Raw genomic sequence first — 25,830 nt, 5'->3', positions numbered from 1 at the left:
ACGGCAGACACTGCAACGATTTCCACATCCACCGTTACCTCAGAAGCAACAACTTCAAGTACTGAAAAAGTTTCAACAGCCGCAACATCTCCATTGTCAACAACACCTTTCACATCAACGACTGCAAGAACTTCAAATATAGAAACGATATCAACATCAGGTGCATATTCTCCATTGTCAACAACATCATTGACATCACCAACTTCACCGTTTTCTTTCACAACACCTATTTCAGACACTACAACTATTTCTCCATCTACCATTCCCTCAGAATCGACAACTTCAAGCACTGAATCTGTCTCAACAGCAGCAGCAACTTCCCCATTGTCAACAACACCATTTACATCAGCGACTGCAACAACTTCCAGTATACTAACGGTCGCAACATCAGGAGCGACATCTCCATTGTCGACAGCATCATCCACATCACCAACATCACCGTTTTCTTCGACAACACCTACAGCAGACACTGCCACTATTTCTCCATCCACCATTACCTCAGACTCGACAACTTCAAGCACTGAATCTGTCTCAACAGCAGCATCAACTTCCCCATTGTCAACAACACCATTTACATCAGCGACTGCAACAACTTCCAGTATACTAACGGTCGCAACATCAGGAGCGACATCTCCATTGTCGACAGCATCATCCACATCACCAACATCACCGTTTTCTTCGACAACACCTACAGCAGACACTGCAACTTTTTCCGCATCCACACTTGCCTCAGAATCGACAACCTCAAGCACTGAATCTGTCTCAACAGCAGCAGCAACTTCTCCAATCTCAACAACATCATTCACATCACCAACATCACTGTTTTCTTCGGCAACACCTATGTCAGACACTACAACTATTTCTCCATCCACCATTTCCTCAGAATCGACAACTTCAAGCACTGAATCTGTCTCAACAGCAGCAACAATATCTCCATTGTCAACACCATTCACATCTCGGACTACAACGTTTTCTTCCACAACACCTATGTCAGACACTACAACTATTTCACCATCCATCATTACCTCAGAATCGACAACTTCAAGCACTGAATCTGTCTCAACAGCAGCAACGTCTCCATTTTCAACAACATCACCCACATCACCAACATCACCGTTTTCTTCGACAACACCTACAGCAGACACTTCAACTATTTCTCCATCCACCATTACCTCAGAATCGACAACTTCGAGCACTGAATCTGTCTCAACAGCAGCAACAACGTCTCCATTGTCAACACCATTCACATCACCAACATCACCGTTTTCTTCGACAACACCTATGTCATATACCACAACTATTTCACCATCCATCATTACCTCAGAATCGACAACTTCAAGCACTGAATCTGTCTCAACAGCAGCAGCAACTTCCCCATTTTTAACAACACCATTTACATCAGCGACTGCAACAACTTCCAGTATATTAACGGTTGCAACATCAGGAGCGACATCTCCATTGTCGACACCATCATTCACATCATCAACATCACCGTTTTCTTCGACAACACCCACAGCAGACACTGCAACTGTTTCCACATCCACAATTGCCTCAGAATCGACAACTTCAAGCGCTGAATCTGTCTCAACAGCAGCAACAACGTCTCCATTTTCAACAACATCACCCACATCACCAACATCACCGTTTTCATCGACAATACCTACAGCAGACACTGCAACTATTTCTCCATCCACCAATTACCTCAGAATCGACAACTTCGAGCACTGAATCTGTCTCAACAGCAGCAACAACGTCTCCATTGTCGACAGCATCATCCACATCACCAACATCACCGTTGTCTTCGACAACACCTACGGCAGACACTGCAACGATTTCCACATTCACCGTTACCTCAGAAGCAACAACTTCAAGTACTGAAACAGTGTCAACAGCCGCAACATCTCCATTGTCAACAACACCTTTCACATCAACGACTGCAAGAACTTCAAATATAGAAACGATTTCAACATCAGGTGAATATTCTCCATTGTCAACAACATCATTGACATCACCAACATCACTGTTTTCTTCGGCAACACCTATGTCAGACACTACAACTATTTCTCCATCCACCATTTTCTCAGAATCGACAACTTCAAGCACTGAATCTGTCTCAACAGCAGCAACAACATCTCCATTGTCAACACCATTCACATCTCGGACTACAACGTTTTTTTCCACAACACCTATGTCAGACACTACAACTATTTCACCATCCATCATTACCTCAGAATCGACAACTTCAAGCACCGAATCTGTCTCAACAGCAGCAACAACGTCTCCATTTTCAACAACATCATTCACATCACCAACATCACTGTTTTCTTCGACATCACCTATGTCAGATACTACAACTGTTTCCCCATCCACCATTACCACAGAATCGACAACTTCGAGCACTGAAACTGTCTCAACAGCAGCAGCAACTTACCCATTGTCAACAACACCATTTACATCAGCGACTGCAACAACTTCCAGTATACTAACGGTTGCAACATCAGGAGCGACATCTCCATTGTCGACAGCATCATCCACATCACCAACATCACCGTTTTTTTCGACAACACCTACAGCAGACACTGCAACTATTTCTCCATCCACCATTACCTCAGAATCGACAACTTCGAGCACTGAATCTGTCTCAACAGCAGCAACCATGTCTCCATTGTCGACAGCATCATCCACATCACCAACATCACCGTTTTCTTCGACAACACCTATGTCAGATACCACAACTATTTCACCATCCATCATTACCTCAGAATCGACAACTTCAAGCACTGAAACTGTCTCAACAGCAGCAGCAACTTCCCCATTGTCAACAACACCATTTACATCAGCGACTGCAACAACTTCCAGTATATTAACGGTTGCAACATCAGGAGCGACATCTCCATTGTCGACAGCATCATCCACATCACCACCATCACCGTTTTCGTCGACAACACCTACAGCAGACACTGCAACTATTTCTCCATCCACCATTACCTTAGAATCGACAACTTCGAGCACTGAATCTGTCTCAACAGCAGCAACAACGTCTCCATTTTCAACAACATCATCCACATCACCAACATCACCGTTTTCCTCGACAATACCTACAGCAGACACTGCAACTATTGTTCCATCCACCATTACCTCAGAATCGACAACTTCGAGCACTGAATCTGTCTCAACAGCAACAACAACGTCTCCATTGTCAGCAACATCATTCACATCTCCGACTACAACGTTTTCTTCAAAAACAACTATGCCAGACACCACTTCTATTTCTCCATCCACCATTACCTCAGAATCGACAACTTCAAGCAGCGAATCTGTCTCAACAGCAGCAACAACGTCTCCATTTTCAACAACATCATTCAAATCACCAACATCACTGTTTTCTTCGACAACACCTATGTGACATACTACAACTGTTTCCCCATCCACCATTACCACAGACTCGACAACTTCAAGCACTGAATCTGTCTCAACAGCAGCAGCAACTTCCCCATTGTCAACAACACCATTTACATCAGCGACTGCAACAACTTCCAGTATACTAACGGTTGCAACATCAGGAGCGACATCTCCATTGTTGACAGCATCATCCACATCATCAACATCACCGTTTTCTTCGACAACGCCTACGGTAGACACTGCAACGATTTCCACATCCACCGTTACCTCAGAAGCAACAACTTCAAGTACTGAAACAGTTTCAACAGCCGCAACATCTCCATTGTCAACAACACCTTTCACATCAACGACTGCAAGAACTTCAAATATAGAAACGATATCAACATCAGGTGCATTTTCTCCATTGTCAACAACATCATTGACATCACCAACATCACCGTTTTCTTCCACAACACCTATTTCAGACACTACAACTATTTCTCCATCCACCATTCCCTCAGAATCGACAACTTCAAGTACTGAATCTGTCTCAACAGCAACAACAACGTCTCCATTGTCAGCAACATCATTCACATCTCCGACTACAACGTTTTCTTCAACAACACCTATGTCAGACACCACATCTATTTCTCCATCCACCATTACCTCAGATTCGACAACTTCAAGCAGCGAATCTGTCTCAACAGCAGCAACAACGTCTCCATTTTGAACAACATCATTCACATCACCAATATCACTGTTTTCTTCGACAACACCTATGTCAGATACTACAACTGTTTCCCCATACACCATTACCACAGAATCGACAACTTTGAGCACTGAAACTGTCTCAACAGCAGCAGCAACTTACCCATTGTCAACAACACCATTTACATCAGCGACTGCAACAACTTCCAGTATACTAACGGTTGCAACATCAGGAGCGACATCTCCATTGTCGACAGCATCATCCACATCACCAACATCACCGTTTTCTTCGACAACACCTACAGCAGACACTGCAACTATTTCTCCATCCACCATTATCTCAGAATCGACAACTTCGAGCACTGAATCTGTCTCAACAGCAGCAACAACGTCTCCATTGTCGACAGCATCATCCACATCACCAACATCACCGTTTTCTTCGATAACACCTATGTCAGATACCACAACTATTTCACCATCCATCTTTACCTCAGAATCGACAACTTCAAGCACTGAAACTGTCTCAACAGCAGCAGCAACTTCCCCATTGTCAACAACACCATTTACATCAGCGAATGCAACAACTTTCAGTATACTAACGGTTGCAACATCAGGAGCGACATCTCTATTGTCGACACCATCATCCACATCATCAACATCACCGTTTTCTTCGACAACACCTACAGCAGACACTGCAACTGTTTCCGCATCCACAATTGCCTCAGAATCGACAACTTCAAGCACTGAATCTGTCTCAACAGCAGCAACAACGTCTCCATTGTCGACAGCATCATCCACATCACCAACATCACCGTTTTCTTCGATAACACCTATGTCAGATACCACAACTATTTCACCATCCATCTTTACCTCAGAATCGACAACTTCAAGCACTGAAACTGTCTCAACAGCAGCAGCAACTTCCCCATTGTCAACAACACCATTTACATCAGCGAATGCAACAACTTTCAGTATACTAACGGTTGCAACATCAGGAGCGACATCTCTATTGTCGACACCATCATCCACATCATCAACATCACCGTTTTCTTCGACAACACCTACAGCAGACACTGCAACTGTTTCCGCATCCACAATTGCCTCAGAATCGACAACTTCAAGCACTGAATCTGTCTCAACAGCAGCAACAACGTCTCCATTTTTAACAACATCACCCACATCACCAACATCACCGTTTTCTTCGACAACACCTACAGCAGACACTGCAACTATTTCTCCAACCACCATTACCTCAGAATCGACAACTTCGAGCACTGAATCTGTCTCAACAGCAGCAACAACGTCTCCATTGTCGACAGCATCATCCACATCACCAACATCACCGTTGTCTTCGACAACACCTACGGCAGACACTGCAACGATTTCCACATCCACCTTTACCTCAGAAGCAACAACTTCAAGTACTGAAACAGTTTCAACAGCCGCAACATCTCCATTGTCAACAACACCTTTCACATCAACGACTGCAAGAACTTCAAATATAGAAACGATTTCAACATCAGGTGCATATTCTCCATTGTCAACAACATCATTGACATCACCAACATCACCGTTTTCTTCCACAACACATATTTCAGACACTACAACTATTTCTCCATCCATCATTCCCTCAGAATCAACAACTTCAAGCACTGAATCTGTCTCAACAGCAGCAACAACGTCTCCAATGTTATCAACATCATTCACATCAGCGACTGCAACAACTTCCAGTATACTAACGGTTGCAACATCAGGAGCGACATCTCCATTGTCGACAGCATCATCCACATCACCAACATCACCGTTTTCTTCGACAACACCTACAGCAGACACTGCAACTATTTCTCCATCCACCATTACCTCAGAATCGACAACTTCGAGCACTGAATCTGTCTCAACAGCAGCAACAACGTCTCCATTGTCGACAGCATCATCCACATCACCAACATCACCGTTGTCTTCGACAACACCTACGGCAGACACTGCAACGATTTCCACATCCACCGTTACCTCAGAAGCAACAACTTCAAGTACTGAAACAGTTTCAACAGCCGCAACATCTCCATTGTCAACAACACCTTTCACATCAACGACTGCAAGAACTTCAAATATAGAAACGATTTCAACATCAGGTGCATATTCTCCATTGTCAACAACATCATTGGCATCACCAACATCACCGTTTTCTTCCACAACACCTATTTCAGACACTACAACTATTTCTCCATCCATCATTCCCTCAGAATCGACAACTTCAAGCACTGAATCTGTCTCAACAGCAGCAACAACGTCTCCATTGTTAGCAACATCATTCACATCTCCGACTACAACGTTTTCTTCAACAACACCTCTGTCAGACACCACAACCATTTCACCATCCATCATTACCTCAGAATCGACAACTTCAAGCACTGAAATTGTCTCAATAGCAGCAGCAACTTCCCCATTGTCAACAACACCATTTACATCAGCGACTGCAACAACTTCCAGTATACTAACGGTTGCAACATCAGGAGCGACATCTCCATTGTCGACAGCATCATCCACATCACCAACATCACCGTTTTCGTCGACAACACCTACAGCAGACACTGCAACTATTTCTCCATCCACCATTACGTCAGAATCGACAACTTCAAGCACTGAATCTGTTTCAACAGCAGCAACAACGTCTCCATTTTCAACAACATCATTCACATCACCAACATCACTGTTTTCTTCGGCAACACCTATGTCAGAAACTACAACTATTTCTCCAACCACCATTTTCTCAGACTCGACAACTTCAAGCACTGAAATTGTCTCAACAGCAGCAGCAACTTCCCCATTGTCAACAACACCATTTACATCAGCGACTGCAACAACTTCCAGTATACTAACGGTTGCAACATCAGGAGCGACATCTCCATTGTCGACAGCATCATCTACATCACCAACATCACCGTTTTCTTCGACAAAACCGACAGCAGACACTGCAACTATTTCTCCATCCACCATTACCTCAGAATCGACAACTTCGAGCATTGAATCTATCTCAACAGCAGCAACAACGTCTCCATTTTTTACAACATCATCCACATCAACAACATCACCGTTTTCTTCGACAACACCTACAGCAGACACTGCAACTATTTCTCCATCCACTATTACCTCAGACTCGACAACTTCAAGCACTGAATCTGTCTCAACAGCAGCAGCAACTTCCCCATTGTCAACAACACCATTTACAACAGTGACTGCAACACCTTCCAGTATACTAACGGTTGCAACATCAGGAGCGACATCTCCATTGTCGACAGCATCATCTACATCATCAACATCACCGTTTTCTTCGACAACACCTACGACAGACACTGCAACGATTTCCACATCCACCGTTACCTCAGAAGCAACAACTTCAAGTCCTGAAACAGTTTCAACAGCTGCAACAACTCCATTGTCAACAACACCTTTCACATCAACGACTGCAAGAACTTCAAATATAGAAACGATATCAACATCAGCTGCATATTCTCCATTGTCAACAACATCATTGACATCACCAACATCACCATTTTCTTCCACAACACCTATTTCAGACACTACAACTATTTCTCCGTCCACCATTCCCTCAGAATCGACAACTTCAGGCACTGAATCTGTCTCAACAGCAGCAACAACGTCTCCATTGTCAGCAACATCATTCACAACTCCTACTACAACGTTTTCTTCAACAACACCTACAGCAGACACTGCAACTATTTCTCCATCCACCATTACCTCAGAATCGACAACTTCAAGCACTGAAACTGTCTCAACAGCAGCAGCAACTTCCCCATTGTCAACAACACCATTTACATCAGCAACTGCAACAACTTCCAGTATACTAACGGTCGCAACATCAGGAGCGACATCTCCATTGTCGACAGCATCATCCACATCACCAACATCACCGTTTTCTTCGACAACACCTATGGCAGACACTGCAACTATTTCCGCATCCACAATTGCCTCAGAATCGACAACCTCAAGCACTGAATCTGTCTCAACAGCAGCAACAACTTCTCCATTCTCAACAACATCATTCATATCACCAACATCACTGTTTTCTTCGGCAACACCTATGTCAGACACTACAACTATTTCTCGATCCACCATTTCCTCAGAATCGACAACTTCGAGCACTGAATCTGTATCAACAGCAGCAACAACGTCTCCATTGTCAACAACACCAGTCACATCTCCGACGACAACGTTTTCTTCCACAACACCTATGTCAGACACTACAACTATTTCCCCATCCACAATTACCTCAGAATCGACAACTTCAAGCACTGAATCTGTCTCAACAGCAGCAACAACTTCTCCATTTTCAACATCATTCACATCACCAACATCACTGTTTTCTTCGACAACACCTATGTCAGTCACTACAACTATTTCTCCATCCACCATTACCTCAGAATCGACAACTTCAAGGAATGAAACTGTCTCAACAGCAACAGCAACTTCTGCATTGTCAACAACACCATTTACATCAGCGACTGCAACAACTTCCAGTATCCTAACGGTGGCAACATCAGGAGCGACATCTCCATTGTCGACAACATCAATAACATCACCAACAGCACGGTTTTCTTCAACAACACCTACGGGAGACACTGCAATGATTTCCACATTTACCATTACCTCAGAAGCAACAACTTCAAGTACTGAAACGATTTCAACAGCCGCAACATCTCCATTCTCAACAACACCGTTCACATCATCGACTGCAAAAACTTCCAATATAGAAACGATGTCAACATCAGGTGCAACTTTTCCGTTGTCAACAACATCATTGACATCATCAACATCACCGATTTCTTCCACAACACCTATTTCAGACACATCTCCATTGTCGACAACATCAATAACATCACCAACAGCGCCGTTTTCTTCGAAAACACCTACGGCAGACACCACAACGATTTCCACAACTACCATTACCTCAGAAGCAACAACTTCAAGTACTGAAACGATTTCAACAGCCGCAACATCTCCATTGTCAACAACACCTTTCACATCAGCGACTGCAAGAACTTCCAATATAGAAACGATGTCAACATCAGGTGCAACTTTTCCGTTGTCAACAACATCATTGACATCATCAACATCACCGATTTCTTCCACAACACCTATTTCAGACACTACAACTATTTCTCCATCCACCATTATCTCAGAATCGACAACTTCGAGCACTGAATCTGTCTCAACAGCAGCAACAACGTATCCATTGTCAACAATACCTTTCACATCTCCGACGACAACGTTTTCTTCGACAACAGCTATTTCAGACACTACAACTATTTCTCCATCCACCATTAGTTCAGAATCGACAACCTCAAGCACTGAATCTGTCTCAACAGCAGCAACAACGTCTGCATTGTCAACAACACCATTTACATCAGCGACTGCAACAACTTCCAATATAGAAACGATGTCAACATCACGTGCAACTTCTCCATTGTCGACAGCATCATCCACATCACCAATATCAACGTTTTCTTCGACAACACCTACAGCAGACACTACAACTATTTCTCCATCCACCATTCCTTCAGAATCGACAAATTCAAACACTGAAACTGTCTCAACAGCAGCAGCAAGTTCTCCATTGTCAACAACACGTTTCACATCAGCGACTACAAGAACTTCCAATATAGAAACGATGTCAACATCAGGTGCAACTTCTCCATTGTCAACAACATTATTCACATCACCAACATCACCGATTTCTTCGACAACAGCTATTTCAGACACTACAACTATTTTTTCATCCACCATTACCTCAGAATCGACAACTTCAAGCACTGAATCTGTCTCAACAGCAGCATCAACATCTCCATTGTCAACAACACCATTCACATCTTCGACGACAACGTTTTCTTCCACAACACCTATGTCAGACACTACAACTATTTCTCCATCCACCATGACCTCAGAATCGACAACTTTTAACACTGAATCTGTCTCAACAGCAGCAACAAGTTCTCCATTGTCAACAGCACAATTTACATCAACGACTGCAACAACTTCCAATGTAGAAACGATGTCAACATCAGGTGCAACTTCTCCATTGTCGACAGCATCATCCACATCACCAATATCAACGTTTTCTTCGACAACACCTACAGCAGACACTACAACTATTTCTCCATCCACCATTACTTCAGAATCGACAACTTCAAACACTGAAACTGTCTCAACAGCAGCAGCAAGTTCTCCATTGTCAACAACACGTTTCACGTCAGCGACTACAAGAACTTCCAATATAGAAACGATGTCAACATCAGGTGCAACTTCTCCATTGTCGACAACATCAATAACATCACCAACATCACCGTTTTCTTCGACAACAGCTATTTCAGACACTACAACTATTTCTCCATCCACCATTAGTTCAGAATCGACAACTTCAAGCACTGAATCTGTCTCAACAGCAGCAACAACGTCTGCATTGTCAACAACACCATTTACATCAACGACTGCAACAACTTCCAATGTAGAAACGATGTCAACATCAGGTGCAACTTCTCCATTGTCGACAGCATCATCCACATCACCAATATCAACGTTTTCTTCGACAACACATACAGCAGACACTACAACTATTTCTCCATCCACCATTACTTCAGAATCGACAACTTCAAACACTGAAACTGTCTCAACAGCAGCAGCAAGTTCTCCATTGTCAACAACACGTTTCACGTCAGCGACTACAAGAACTTCCAATATAGAAACGATGTCAACATCAGGTGCAACTTCTCCATTGTCAACAACATTATTCACATCACCAACATCACCGATTTCTTCGACAACAGCTATTTCAGACACTACAACAATTTTTTCATCCACCATTACCTCAGAATCGACAACTTCAAGCATTGAATCTGTCTCAACAGCAGCATCAACATCTCCATTGTCAACAACACCATTCACATCTCCGACTACAAATTTTCTTCCACAACACCTATGTCAGACATCACAACTATTTCTCCATTCACCATTGCCTCAGAATTGACAACTTTGAGCACTGAATCTGTCTCAACAGCAGTAACAACGTCTCTATTGTCAACAACACCATTCACATCTCCGACTACAACTTTTTCTTCCACAACACCTATGTCAGACATCACAACTATTTCTCCATCCACCATGACCTCAGAATCGACAACTTTGAACACTGAATCTGTCTCAACAGCAGCAACACGTTCTCCATTGTCAACAACACAATTTACATCAGCAACTGCAACAACTTCCAGTCTAATAACAGTGGCAACATCAGGAGCGACATCTCCATTGTCAACAACATCGTTCACATCACCAACATCACCGATTTCTTTCACAACAACTATTTCAGACACTACAACTATTTCTCCATCCACCATTATCTCAGAATCGACAACTTCGAGCACTGGATCTGTCTCAACTGCAGCAACAACGTCTCCATTGTCAACAACACCATTTACATCAGCGACTGCAACAACTTCCAGTATACTAACGGTTGCAACATCAGGAGCGACATCTCCATTGTCGACAACATCAATAACATCACACACAGCACCGTTTTATTCGACAACACCTACGGCAGACACTGCAACGATTTCCACATCCACCATTACCTCAGAATCGACAACTTCAAGCACTGAAGCTGTCTCAACAGCAGCATCAACATCTCCATTGTCAACAACACCATTCACATCTCTGACTACAACGTTTTCTTCCACAACACCAACGTCAGATACTACAACTATTTCTACATCCACCATGATCTCAGAATCGACAACTTTGAACACTGAATCTGTCTCAACAGCAGCAACAAGTTCTCCATTGTTAACAACACAATTTACATCAGCAACTGCAACAACTTCCAGTCTAATAACAGTGGCAACATCAGGAGCGACATCTCCATTGTCAACAACATCATTCACATCACCAAGATCATCGATTTCTTTCACAACAACAATTTCAGACACTACAACTATTTCTCCATCCACCATTATCTCAGAATCGACAACTTCGAGCACTGGATCTGTCTCAACTGCAGCAACAACGTCTCTGTAGTGGTGGTATTGACGTGCGCCGACTGTGACAGTGATGGATCACGGGGCGGCGCGGGGTGCGGGGTTGGGCACGCGTTGTGGGCGTGGTGTGGACGCGCGCGCCGGGAGTGACAGATGACGGGGCGGCGCGGAGTGAGTGGTGAGGCACGATGAGATGTGGGAAAAGAGGATCGTAGCCAGCGCCCGGCGATTGGTCGAATAAGTGGGTGCTCGCAGCGACGTCCGCAGGTGGGGTATAAAGGGGGACGCGCGAGAGCACTCGAGGAGAGTTACCCAGTTGAAGACCCGAAGACGGAGCTGAAGACTTAGTCGCCGAGTAGCTAAGTGGATGTTGGTCATCCGAGTAGCTCAGTGGCGTTAGTCGCCGAGTAGCTAAGTGGATGTTGGTCATCCGAGTAGCTCAGTGGCGTTAGTCGCCGAGTAGCTAAGTGGATGTTGGTCATCCGAGTAGCTCAGTGGCGTTAGTCGCCAAGTAGCTAAGTGGGTGGTTGTCACCCGAGTACTAAGTGGATGTTGGTCATCCGAGTAGCCCAGTGGCGTTAGTCGCCGAGTAGCTAAGTGGATGTTGGTCATCCGAGTAGCTCAGTGGGCGTTAGTCGCCAAGTAGCTAAGTGGGTGTTTGTCACCCGAGTACTAAGTGGATGTTGGTCATCCGAGTAGCTCAGTGGGCGTTAGTCGCCAAGTAGCTAAGTGGGTGTTTGTCACCCGAGATATAAAGTAGGTGTTAGTCACCTGTAACCAAGTTTGATAAAATAAAGAGTGTGTTACCCGTGAAGTCGTCTCCCGCCGAGTTACTACATTACAACTGGCGTCAGAAGTAAACCTGTCTTCAAGAAGTATGGACACAAGGAAGACTACCCGTACCCCCGAGCGAGGTCGGGATGACGACGGCGTACCGGGGACACCGACCTCGGGAGTAGAGGACGAGGAGTTGCCGCCGATGCAGCACTTCGCGGTGATGGCCGACGCTCCGCTTGCCTCCGACACCAGCCTCCAGGACGCGCACTCCCGGTTGGCGGAGTTGCTACTCGCCGCCGCCGCTGTCTTGGCCGACATCTCCGTTCCGGCGAGCGGAAAAACGGCTGCGGGGGTCGTGGAGGAAGCGACGTTGGAGGATTCCCGCCAAAAGGCGCTTCGCGCCAAAAGTCTGGAAGTTGCCGCCGTTTTTGGGGGGCCGCCACCGATTGGCGGGAAAGACGGACGCCACGTGGCCGGACACCTCCGCGCAGCGCAGCCCACGTCATCAGCGCGCGCCGGAGCCCTCCATTTTGCGCCTGACAACCGAGCCGACGTTTTACACAACTCCAGCGGAGCGCGGGAAAATCTCTCCGACGTCGACGACGATCGGGTCCTCCAGCAAAGATTGCCCGCGCTGTCGGCGTTCAAGGCAGATGGGGGCGACTGGGGAGCCTTCCAACGAAGGTTCCTCGCTCATCAGGAGATGTCGGGGTGGTCCGACACCACTGCCCTGCGTGCGTTGCCAGCGATGCTTGACGACGACGCGCTTGCAGCCTTCACATCTGCTGCAAGGTCGTCCCGCTCTACGCTCCAGGCCGCACTACACCTGATGGCGAAGGTGTTCGGGCCGCCCTCCACGTGTCGCCACCAGTTCTACGATCGGCGGAAGGTGGCTGGGGAAACGACGCTAGCCTACCGCACGGCACTACTCGCCTTGGTGGACGCAGCTTTTCCCCGCATGGATAAGGAGGGGAAGGACGCCATGGTGACGGAGCAGCTGCTGGTGTTGGCCCACGAGTTGGGGGTCCCCATCAACGTGGCAGACGAGATGGAGATCTGCTCCCTGGCGATCGCCACGAGCATTCACGCGTACGAGGTCCTCAAACGCAAGCCGGGGGTCGTCTGCAAATGGCCGGGGAACGCGGCACTGGCCGCCACGATCGCCGAACCTCAGCCAGCTGCGGTGCAGGAGCAGGCCTTCGCTGCATCGCGTCCGGGGGAGTGGAGAACGGGAGGTCGTTCGCCCACACGTTCGCCCCGCAAGCTGGAGCAACCGAAACCTACGACGTCCGTCGTCTGCTACAACTGCGGCCTTCGGGGTCACGTCGCAGCCGGGTGCCGGGCCCCGCGTCAGCGCGCCGCAGGACCACGTCGGGACGACGACCAGGGCCACAAGTCATCCCAACAAAACCCGGCAAGTCGCGGCACCTCACACGTTCGGTCCACAAACACGGCACATTCGGGTCGCCGCTTCGCGGTGGGGGGTTCGCGGCTGGGTGCCGGGGGTTCAATTCAGCGAGGGGGGTCCTTACGCGGCCCGCAAGCAGTCGAGTGGTCCGAATTGGCCCACAGGATCGTGGCTGCGTCAGACGGGTCGTCCGTGGTAACGGGGTTCATTGACGGGGTTGAGGTCCGGGTGCTTGTTGACACGGGTGCGTCGGCCACCATCATCTCGGACCTTATTTATAACATTCTTCCCGTCCAAAGTAGACCCCTTCTGCCAGTAGACGTGCCATTTTATGCGGCGAATGGGGGATCCCTGGGGATCATCGGCCAGATTCGGGCGACTATTTGCATTGGTGACATTAAATTAGCGGGCCCTATTTTTGTATCATCATCGCTGGCCGTTCCCTGTTTGCTAGGTACGGACTTTTTGTCAAAAATGCCCATCAAAATTCTTATAGATCAGGCCTGCATAGAGCTTCCGTCAGGTCGGCGGGTTGCCTTCTTGTCGAGCCCTACCAAAGTGCGCACGGTTTGTGCGACGGTGCAGGCGCTGGCGACTCACACTGTACGGGTGCCCCCGGGATCGCAAATGTTAGTACCCCTTCGGTTCAGGAAGCCACTCGAGGTGGGTGCGGAGGCACAGGGGGTGCTGTTGGGGCCGTCAAACAGAGCCAGTAAGGGCCTCGACTTAGCGGTTGCTCAAACCATGGTGAGAGGGGACAGTGAGCCGTTCGTAATGGTCCTGAATACGGGGTCGCGGCCGGCCGTAATTGCGCAGGGAACGGTGCTGGCTCACGCCGCGCCGCTACCCGTTGAGGAACGGCTCGTGGCTCACGCAGATTTCACTGTCGAGTCGCATCCTCAAAGTGATGAGGGGACTGAGTGGTTGGACTCGCTGTGTGCGGGTTCTGCTAACTTGTCCGGGGTGCAATTGGGAGCATTGAGGGGTTTGCTCATCGAGTTTGCTGACGTGTTCAGCAAACATAAGTACGATATCGGCTGCACTGACCTGTTGCGCCACCACATAGCTACAGGGGACGCGGCCCCTATTCGTCAGAATCCCTTCCGGCTCAGCCCGGCCGAGAAGGAACATGTGCAATCGGCGGTTAATGATATGTTGGCGGCCAATATCATTTCGCCCTCTTCTAGTCCGTGGGGTGCTCCTATTGTCCTAGTAAAGAAACAGGACGGGTCCTTGCGGTTTTGTGTCGATTTCCGCCGCTTAAACAAAATCTCGATGGCGGATGCGTATCCGCTCCCCAGGATGGATGAGTCGCTGGATGCCTTGGCGGGAGCGCAGTTTTTTTCCACACTCGATCTGCTTTCTGGATTTTGGCAATTGCCACTCGATAACGAGTCAAAACCTAAAACTGCTTTCCGGACACCTGGGGGCCTATTTGAATTCAACCGTTTGCCCATGGGCTTACATTCCGCTCCCGCCACGTTCCAGAGACTCATGGAATTGGTTTTGTCGGGCCTCCAATGGGATACCTGTTTGATTTATCTTGACGATATTATCGTCTTTAGTCGGACTTTCGAGGAGCACCTCCAGCGACTGAGAGCGGTGTTCCTCAGGATGCGTTCCGCTAAGCTTAAATTTAAACCGGCTAAATGTTTTCTGCTTCGGGAATCGGTCAGGTATTTGGGCCATATCGTGAGTCGTTCAGGGATCTCGACGGACCCTGCTAAGACGCATTGCGTCAGCTCATGGCCAACGCCAACCTCGGTCACGGAGGTTCGTAGTTTCATTGGTTTTGCCTCCTATTACCGTCGGTTTGTCAGGCAATTTGCCACCATAGCCAAGCCCCTGCACACTTTGACGGCTAAGGGTGTGAGGTTTCACTGGGGGGCGGAAGAGGAGGCTGCGTTCTGCTCCCTCCGTGACGCTTTGGTGCAGGCTCCCCCCTTGTGTTACCCCGATTTCACACAACCGTTTTTGCTTGACACGGACGCCAGCAATACGGGTATCGGGGGGGTGCTCTCACAGGTGGTCGGGGGGGTTGAACGGGTGGTCGCCTACGGTAGTAGGGTTCTTTCCCCCGCAGAACAACGCTATTGCGTAACTCGTCGTGAATTGTTAGCCATTGTGTTTTTTACACAGCAATTCAGGCCGTATCTTTACGGCCGTCATTTTACGGTCCGGACGGACCATGCGGCTCTACAATACGCTATGCGCGTGGCACAGCCATCGGGCCAATTGTCCCGATGGTTGGAGGTCCTTCAAGACTACCAATTCACGACGATTTACCGCAAGGGGTTGCGGCACTCAAACGCGGACGCCTTGTCGCGGTTGCCGCCGTGCATGGACTGCACATGTTTGTTGGGATCAGCGCGGTGCAAACCCCCGGTCGCCGGCACCCCGGGAGTTGCGCTCGCCGCCACTGACACCCCGGGAGAGGACGCCCCCACGGGGAGGGATTCGCTGTTGTCGTTGCCCCTCATTGAGTGGGGCCGCCTCCAGATGTCCGACAGCTCCCTACTTACGCTGCGTCGGAAAGTTGGCGCTCCCGAAGAAGGGGAGGCGCGGGTCGGTTCCTGGGTGTGCAGACAGGGCCTTTTGATGAGGTGGGACAACATGTCCCGGCGTCACGTGCTCGTTGTGCCTGTTGCTATGCGGGGTAGGGTTGTTCTGGCAGCTCATGAACGGCTCATGCATCTGGGTTTTCACAAAACGCTCGCCCTAATCCAGCGAGACTATTATTGGCCGGGGATGGGTAACGACGTGGCGAATATTCTTAAGGGATACGTAGGGTGCGCCAAAAGGAAACCGCCACCATTGGCAGCTAATCCACCGCTGCAATCCATTCAGGTTTCGCGTATAAACGAATTGGTAGCGTTGGACATCTTGGGGCCCTTTCCGGTTACACCAAGGGGAAATAGGTTCCTGCTGGTTGGCGTGGAATACTTCACCCGATGGCCTATGGCATGGCTGCTCGCCAACTAGTCGGCTGCGGCGGTGGCGGACGCCTTTGTCCAGGGTTATGTGTTGGACAAGGGCGCCCCCGAACGCTTGCTGACGGATCAAGGGAAGAATTTTTCGAGCGTTTTGTTGCGCGAGGTGTGCGACCTGTTGGGTACAAAGAAAGTGCGTACTTCCCCCTACCACCCGCAGACTGACGGGATGGTTGAGCGTCTGAACAGGACGATTACGTCTATGTTGTGCCAACAGGTCTGCGACGATCAGGTTGATTGGGACTTACAGGTGCCGGGGGTACTCGCGGCCTATCGAATGGCCCCTCATGCGGCGACGGGGTTTTCCCCATTTTTTCTTATGTACGGGCGGGAGGCCGATCCGGCCGTGGACGTCCAACTGGGGATTTCCCAGCCACGGGCAAAATCTAAATTGGCAGACCACATCAAATTTAATATCGCCAAATTGACTGAAGCGCGGGAGGCGGCAAGGTTGAATTCGCGGTCGCGGCAAATTGCAAACGAGAAATTGCATGAGTGGAGGGTGCATACGCATGATTGGAAACCAGGCGATAAGGCCTGGCTGCATTGTCCACATGCACCGTTGGCTACGTCCCCCAAGTTGTTGAGACCTTGGAGGGGACCGGTGGAAATTGTGCGGGTTGCACGACCCCAGAGTATACAGATTAAATGGGGGAAACGCCGTTGGTATGTGCACCCCTCCCGACTGAAGCCCTATGCGGCACCGTGTGACCCCGTTCTGTGCCGTGACGACCGGGCGTGTGATGTGACCGTCGACTCGGGGAGGGAGGTGTCGCAGGCTGATCCTCACGTGTCTCCACCTGACCCACCCCCAGGTGCCTCGGGCTTGACGGCTGCTGACCGTCGAGAGCCTGAACCCCGGGGCACGCACGAGTCCTTGATGCCTGGCCGATGTCTTCCTGAACCGCCGGCACCACCGGACGTTCAACCGCGTCTGGTGCCGTACGACGGACCGGCAAGGCGGACTCGGGCTAGGTCTCAACAATTTTCATGAAGACGGTTTTTTGCTCTACACCGAGCTCGCCCGGTGTTCCCCTCTGCCGGGGTTATGTCCCGTTGTAGGGACGCTCGGAAGAAAAGGGGACACTGCACGAGTCGAAAGAGAAAAAAAAAAATTTTCCATTTGTTTTTTTTGCATACACATTGCTATTGTCACTCGCCGGTTTGTATATATTGTTCTATTGTCGCGGTGGCATTGGTTGAGGGTTGCGGATGGTAGTGTTCGCGTCGTGTTGTGTTGTTAGCTTAGTTGTTGTTCTTGTTGTTGTGTTGTGTTACGGGGCACACAGGGGGGGTTTGTATATTTTTATAGCAGCCGGGGCGGCTGCGAGCTATGTGGTAGGGGGTGATGTAGTGGTGGTATTGACGTGCGCCGACTGTGACAGTGATGGATCACGGGGCGGCGCGGGGTGCGGGGTTGGGCACGCGTTGTGGGCGTGGTGTGGACGCGCGCGCCGGGAGTGACAGATGACGGGGCGGCGCGGAGTGAGTGGTGAGGCACGATGAGATGTGGGAAAAGAGGATCGTAGCCAGCGCCCGGCGATTGGTCGAATAAGTGGGTGCTCGCAGCGACGTCCGCAGGTGGGGTATAAAGGGGGACGCGCGAGAGCACTCGAGGAGAGTTACCCAGTTGAAGACCCGAAGACGGAGCTGAAGACTTAGTCGCCGAGTAGCTAAGTGGATGTTGGTCATCCGAGTAGCTCAGTGGCGTTAGTCGCCGAGTAGCTAAGTGGATGTTGGTCATCCGAGTAGCTCAGTGGCGTTAGTCGCCGAGTAGCTAAGTGGATGTTGGTCATCCGAGTAGCTCAGTGGCGTTAGTCGCCAAGTAGCTAAGTGGGTGGTTGTCACCCGAGTACTAAGTGGATGTTGGTCATCCGAGTAGCCCAGTGGCGTTAGTCGCCGAGTAGCTAAGTGGATGTTGGTCATCCGAGTAGCTCAGTGGGCGTTAGTCGCCAAGTAGCTAAGTGGGTGTTTGTCACCCGAGTACTAAGTGGATGTTGGTCATCCGAGTAGCTCAGTGGGCGTTAGTCGCCAAGTAGCTAAGTGGGTGTTTGTCACCCGAGATATAAAGTAGGTGTTAGTCACCTGTAACCAAGTTTGATAAAATAAAGAGTGTGTTACCCGTGAAGTCGTCTCCCGCCGAGTTACTACATTACATCTCCATTGTCAACAACACCATTTACATCAGCGACTGTAACAACTTCCAGTATACTAACGTTTGCAACATCAGGAGCGACATCTCCATTGTCGACAACATCAATAACATCACCAACAGCACCGTTTTATTCGACAACACCTACTGCAGACACTGCAACGATTTCCACATCCACCATTACCTCAGAAGCAACAACTTCAAGTACTAACACGATTTCAACAGCCGCAACATCTCCATTGTCAACAACACCTTTCACATCAGCGACTGCAAGAACTTCCAATATAGAAACGATGTCAACATCAGGTGCAACTTCTCCATTGTTAACAACATTATTCACATCACCAACATCACCGATTTCTTCGACAACAGCTATTTCAGACACTACAACTATTTTTTCATCCACCATTACCTCAGAATCGACAACTTCAAGCACTGAATCTGTCTCAACAGCAGCATCAACATCTCCATTGTCAACAACACCATTCACATCTCCGACTACAACTTTTTTTTCCACAACACCTATGTCAGACACTACACCTAATTCCCCATCCACCATTACCTCAGAATCGACAACTTTGAGCACTGAAACTGTTTCAACAGTAGCAGCAAGTTCTCCATTGTCAACAACACGTTTCACATCAGCGACTGCAATAACTTCCAATATAGAAACGATGTCAACATCAGGTGCAACTTCTCCATTGTCAACAACATTATTCACATCACCAACATCACCGTTTTCTTCGACAACAGCTATTTCAAACACTCCAACCATTTCTCCATCCATCATTACTTCAGAATCGACAACTTCAAGCACTGAATCTGTCTCAACAACAGCAACAACGTCTCCATTGTCAACAACACCATTCACATCTCCGACTACAACTTTTTCTTCCACAACACCTATGTCAGACACCACAACTACGTCTCCATCCACCATTACCTCAGAATCGACAACTTCACGTACTGAAACGATTTCAACAGCTGCAACATCTCCATTGTCAACAACACCTTTCACATCGGCGACTGCAAGAACTTCCAATATAGAAACGATGTCAACATCAGGTGCAACTTCTCCATTGTCAACAACATTATTCACATCGCCAACAGAATCGTATTCTTCGACAACACCTACGTCAGACACTACAACTATTTTCACATCCACCATTACCTCAGAATCGTTAACTTCAAGCACTGAATCTGGTTCAACAGCAGCAGCAACTCCTCCACTATCAACAACACCATTTACATCAGCGACTGCAACAACTTCCAGTATAGTAATGGTGTCAACATCAGGAACAACATCTCCATTGTCAACAACGTCATTCACATCATCAACAGCACCGTTTTCTTCGACAACACCTATGTCAGACACAACTATTTCCCAATCCACCATAACCTCAGAATCAACTTCAAACATTGAATCTATCTCAACAGTAGCAGCAACTTCTGCATTTTCTCAGGTTTTTTCGGTAAAGTCACGTAGGTAAAAACATTAAAATTAATGAAAGTAAAATAAAACAAAACAAAATAAAATTCACGACGTTTCGGAGGCAACACAAGTCTCCGTCATCAGGTGGGACCGTCACAGCCGAATTAGCTGCATCAAGTGAAGCAATGATTCAAGATGTAATCCCTTATAAGCAAGTTGAAGGGAGGTGGAGAGGGGGGGAGAGCTTATCAGGCTGTGGTAGCCAATGAATGGAAACGTATCGGGAGGGAGGAGGAGCGGTGATCAAAGACTGCACGCAGTGCTCAACACAATGAATGGAGACGTGTCGGGACGGAGGGCGAGCGGCGATCAAAGACTGCACGCAGTGCTCAACACAATGAATGGAGACGCGCCGGGACGGAGGGCGAGCGGTGATCAAAGACATCACGTAGTGCTCAACACAATGAATGGAAACGTGGCGAGCGGTGATCAAAGAACAATGAAGAGATTACTGTTAAACACTGTGGATGTTAACACTCGGTGAAGTAAATTAAAATAGTGCCTGTCAGATAAGATGGTCCAAAAAGTGTAATTAAGTCTTTTTTGCGTGGTTAATAACATCTTTCCAGTGATTACTGAGTTTGTACCCATCATCACGGTTGAAATTATGTCTGTGTTTGTATATTTGTATGGCTTCGTGTACAAACCTTTGATGGTAGCCCGGAGGTTTGCAGAGAACCTTGGTCTCGGAAAAGACAATTTCATGAGAGCCCGCCGAGTTGTAGCAATGATCGGCAACGGCCGAAGAATCAGTTCTGCCGTGTTTCAGATCTGACTTGTGCTCGCGGACACGATCAGCAACATGACGTTTTGTTTCTCCAATGTAGCAATCACCACAAATGCAACTCAATTTGTAGACTCCAGGATACTGTAAGTCAGGAACGACATCCTTCACAGATGGAATCAGATCACGGATTTTATGCACTGTACTGAATCGGACTTGGATCTTATGTTTGTTTAGAATTTTGGAGATCTTTTTGGTCACGCCTGCTATGTATGGTAACGTGATAGTTTTGGTCAGAGTTTCATGTGTGAAACAACCACATGAAACTCTGACCAAAACTATCACGTTACCATACATAGCAGGCGTGACCAAAAAGATCTCCAAAATTCTAAACAAACATAAGATCCAAGTCCGATTCAGTACAGTGCATAAAATCCGTGATCTGATTCCATCTGTGAAGGATGTCGTTCCTGACTTACAGTATCCTGGAGTCTACAAATTGAGTTGCATTTGTGGTGATTGCTACATTGGAGAAACAAAACGTCATGTTGCTGATCGTGTCCGCGAGCACAAGTCAGATCTGAAACACGGCAGAACTGATTCTTCGGCCGTTGCCGATCATTGCTACAACTCGGCGGGCTCTCATGAAATTGTCTTTTCCGAGACCAAGGTTCTCTGCAAACCTCCGGGCTACCATCAAAGGTTTGTACACGAAGCCATACAAATATACAAACACAGACATAATTTCAACCGTGATGATGGGTACAAACTCAGTAATCACTGGAAAGATGTTATTAACCACGCAAAAAAGACTTAATTACACTTTTTGGACCATCTTATCTGACAGGCACTATTTTAATTTACTTCACCGAGTGTTAACATCCACAGTGTTTAACAGTAATCTCTTCATTGTTCTTTGATCACCGCTCGCCACGTTTCCATTCATTGTGTTGAGCACTACGTGATGTCTTTGATCACCGCTCGCCCTCCGTCCCGGCGCGTCTCCATTCATTGTGTTGAGCACTGCGTGCAGTCTTTGATCGCCGCTCGCCCTCCGTCCCGACACGTCTCCATTCATTGTGTTGAGCACTGCGTGCAGTCTTTGATCACCGCTCCTCCTCCCTCCCGATACGTTTCCATTCATTGGCTACCACAGCCTGATAAGCTCTCCCCCCCCCCCCTCTCCACCTCCCTTCAACTTGCTTATAAGGGATTACATCTTGAATCATTGCTTCACTTGATGCAGCTAATTCGGCTGTGACGGTCCCACCTGATGACGGAGACTTGTGTTGCCTCCGAAACGTCGTGAATTTTATTTTGTTTTGTTTTATTTTACTTTCATTAATTTTAATGTTTTTACCTACGTGACTTTACCGAAAAAACCTGAGAATATGAATCATTGCAGTCACGAAAGCTTCAAATCTAGAACTTCTGCATTGTCAACAAGACCGTTCACATCTCCTACTACAACGTTTTCTTCCACACCACCTACATCAAACACTATAACTATTTCTTCGTCCACCATTTCCTCAGAATCAACAACTTCAAATACTGAATCTGGCTCAACACCAGCAGCAACATCTCCATTGTCAACAACACAATTTACATCAGCGAATGCAATAACTTCCAGTAGAGTAATGGTGTCAACATCAGTAGCAACATCTCCTTTATTGACAACATTCACATCGCCAACAGAACCGTACTCTTCGACAACACCTACGTCAGACACTACAACTATTTTCACATCCACCATTACCTCAGAATCGACAACTTCGAGCACTGAATCTTTCTCAACAGCAGCAACAACGTCTCCATTGTCAACAACACCAATCACACTACTAAGATTTCTTCCACAACAACTACTCCAGGTTACTGCACAATTTTTTCATCCACCATTACATCACACGCCTTTATAGAATAATCTAGCTATCCATATTCCACGGAATAATTATATCACTTTATATAGCGACAGTTGCACTCGAATTTGTACGGAATGGGCTTCGCAAAAGCTCTCTCAGCGTTACATTCTTAAGCCAATTTCACCGAGTGAGAATTACATCATTCCACACAACGATGCAGAGTTTACACATAGAAGCAGAAACATCATGCCATAATTGCTTCCACCATTACCCCAAACTAACCGAGCCCACTTTGGATCATTCTGCAATTTTGGCATGCGTTAGTTGCAGATATAGGTGCATTTCTGTAAAGTATCCATCATACATGAATTTCAAATGGTGGAATGACAGAAATTTTTCTCATGAAATGGCCCTCACTCCACCAAAAGTAGCAGAATGAATAATAGCCATAATAGGTACATTACTCGGGCCCCTTCGTTTGTTTCCAGTACATCGTACAAAAGTAGAAGGGTACAACAATGGGAATGTCAAATAAAAGTAATGCTAGGAAGCCTAATGTGAATACTGTCTGGTACAAACAAATTTTACATTTCATTTTGCTTCATGAAGTTAACCTTATAGGCAAAATAGGATTTATAGACTTGTATGATGTAAATGTTTAATTGTGTATGTATTCTTGTTTCATTTTTACTGCAGCTAATACACCCTGTTCTCTGCCTTGCACCAATGGAATGTGCTTCATTGATCCCAGCACAAAAAACTCCACCTGCCAATGCAATACAGGATACGAACTACATGAAGGTCAACCCAACTGCTTCGGTAAATATTGCACGAGGAAATGCTATTACGTGACCTTTTGTAAACGTTTTGCAAAGCCTAGTGAAGCCATTGAAACTCTGTTTTATATGAGGTGTGCCACAGTGGCGATATGTTATCTCCCTTGCCTGGTTTAGAGGAGGTCGTGGGTTCGATCCCAACCCTGAGGCCTGTATATTTGGAGTTTCCATATTCTCCCTGTGGTCGCATGGATTTTTCACGGGGTCCTCCGGTTTTTTCCTCTGTATTTAGAAACATGCGTTTCGAGTATTTGGCTGCTCTAAATGTACACATGATTTGTCGCCATGTCGCTTCTGAAGAAGAGCTATATAGTTCAGTGGGCCTTACCTGGAAATTTTTTTTAGTTAATATGAACATATCTGTACACATGGCTGTACGTGATAAAGAGCCTGCAATCTTATACTGCTGTGTTTAGCACAGATATTTTAAGTTTAGTTCACCAGTTAAGAATTCACCAGAATGTAAGGGGGACGTGGATAATGTTTTTAAAAAGAGAATTCGAATTGAAAAAATTTCGTGATTTTTTTTCGGAAAATTAACAAGACTGTAAAAATGCCAGCTCTATATTGAATATGATATAAAATAATCAGAAAAGTTACAAACAAACATAAAATATACAGCGAAAATCCAAATAATCTGTAAATCCTTGTAATCCGTGGGGCAATCCAAACACCCCCATTTTCATTCATCCTCCATAAAACGACTGTAAACCTAAACATGTTAAATGCCAGAACCACACATTTCAAGGCAATTTTTTTTATCGCGTCGAATGTATTCCCGGTTCAATCTCCTGGCACAGCAGTCTAAACGTTAGGACAAGTTTATGAAGTATCCCCACCCCTGTCCATCCAGCAGTATAAATGGATAAACCACAGTTAGTCGATCAGCAGGTCACATGTGGTGGAGTTAAAGTGTGGGTACTCCCATAACTTCTAAAATGTTGAGCCGGCATGGAAGAGTAAGCCAAATATACTTGAGAGTGTTTTCTAGTGCTTCCTCTCGTGTATGCCCTTTCACCAGCAGCAGCATGAGCAATACATTTCAGGGCTGACCAGCATAGCAGACAGGAGATGCCAATCCATTTACAATGATACTTTGTCGCGGTTAACTGTATTCTGACCTGAATTTGTCTTTGTGGCACACACATGTCTTCGCATCATACAAAGTTAATTTGTTTTTGCAATGTCCTCACTAATTGAAAAGGAACCCGAATTGGTAGTTACATATATACAGCAAAGTATTAGTTTCACCTCCTACTCAAATAAGTGCAAGGTGGTATCCGTCTTGTATATATGTACAGCGTATGTTGAACTTCTTTCGCACCATACATAGTCAACCATGCTGATTGGAGGTGGGGGTCTGGAGGTGTGGGGTCTTCATATTACAAAACAAATCAGCAGACTATCTGCTGGATCTCCTCACTGTTTCGAATAACAAATGTACCCTAAGGTCTTCGC

General features: G+C 46.9%; 1 protein-coding gene across 1 annotated transcript in view; it reads left to right on the top strand.

Moving 5' to 3' along the window:
• Positions 1–25,404, top strand: part of LOC144942655 (uncharacterized) — a 91,765-nt gene extending 66,361 nt beyond the window's left edge. Inside the window, exons 13-19 of the mRNA XM_078869453.1 lie at positions 1,060–1,107; positions 1,886–1,930; positions 3,473–3,748; positions 6,134–6,178; positions 6,398–6,454; positions 9,953–10,097; positions 25,394–25,404. Of these exons, the coding sequence (XP_078725579.1) occupies positions 1,060–1,107; positions 1,886–1,930; positions 3,473–3,748; positions 6,134–6,178; positions 6,398–6,454; positions 9,953–10,097; positions 25,394–25,404 (627 nt within the window). The remainder of the gene's footprint in view (positions 1–1,059; positions 1,108–1,885; positions 1,931–3,472; positions 3,749–6,133; positions 6,179–6,397; positions 6,455–9,952; positions 10,098–25,393) is intronic.
• The last annotated feature ends 426 nt before the right edge of the window (positions 25,405–25,830 follow it).

Source organism: Lampetra fluviatilis, chromosome 28 (genome assembly GCF_964198595.1).
Source record: "Lampetra fluviatilis chromosome 28, kcLamFluv1.1, whole genome shotgun sequence".
Lineage (NCBI taxonomy): Eukaryota > Metazoa > Chordata > Hyperoartia > Petromyzontiformes > Petromyzontidae > Lampetra > Lampetra fluviatilis.
This window is presented reverse-complemented; position numbering and strand designations above follow the sequence as displayed.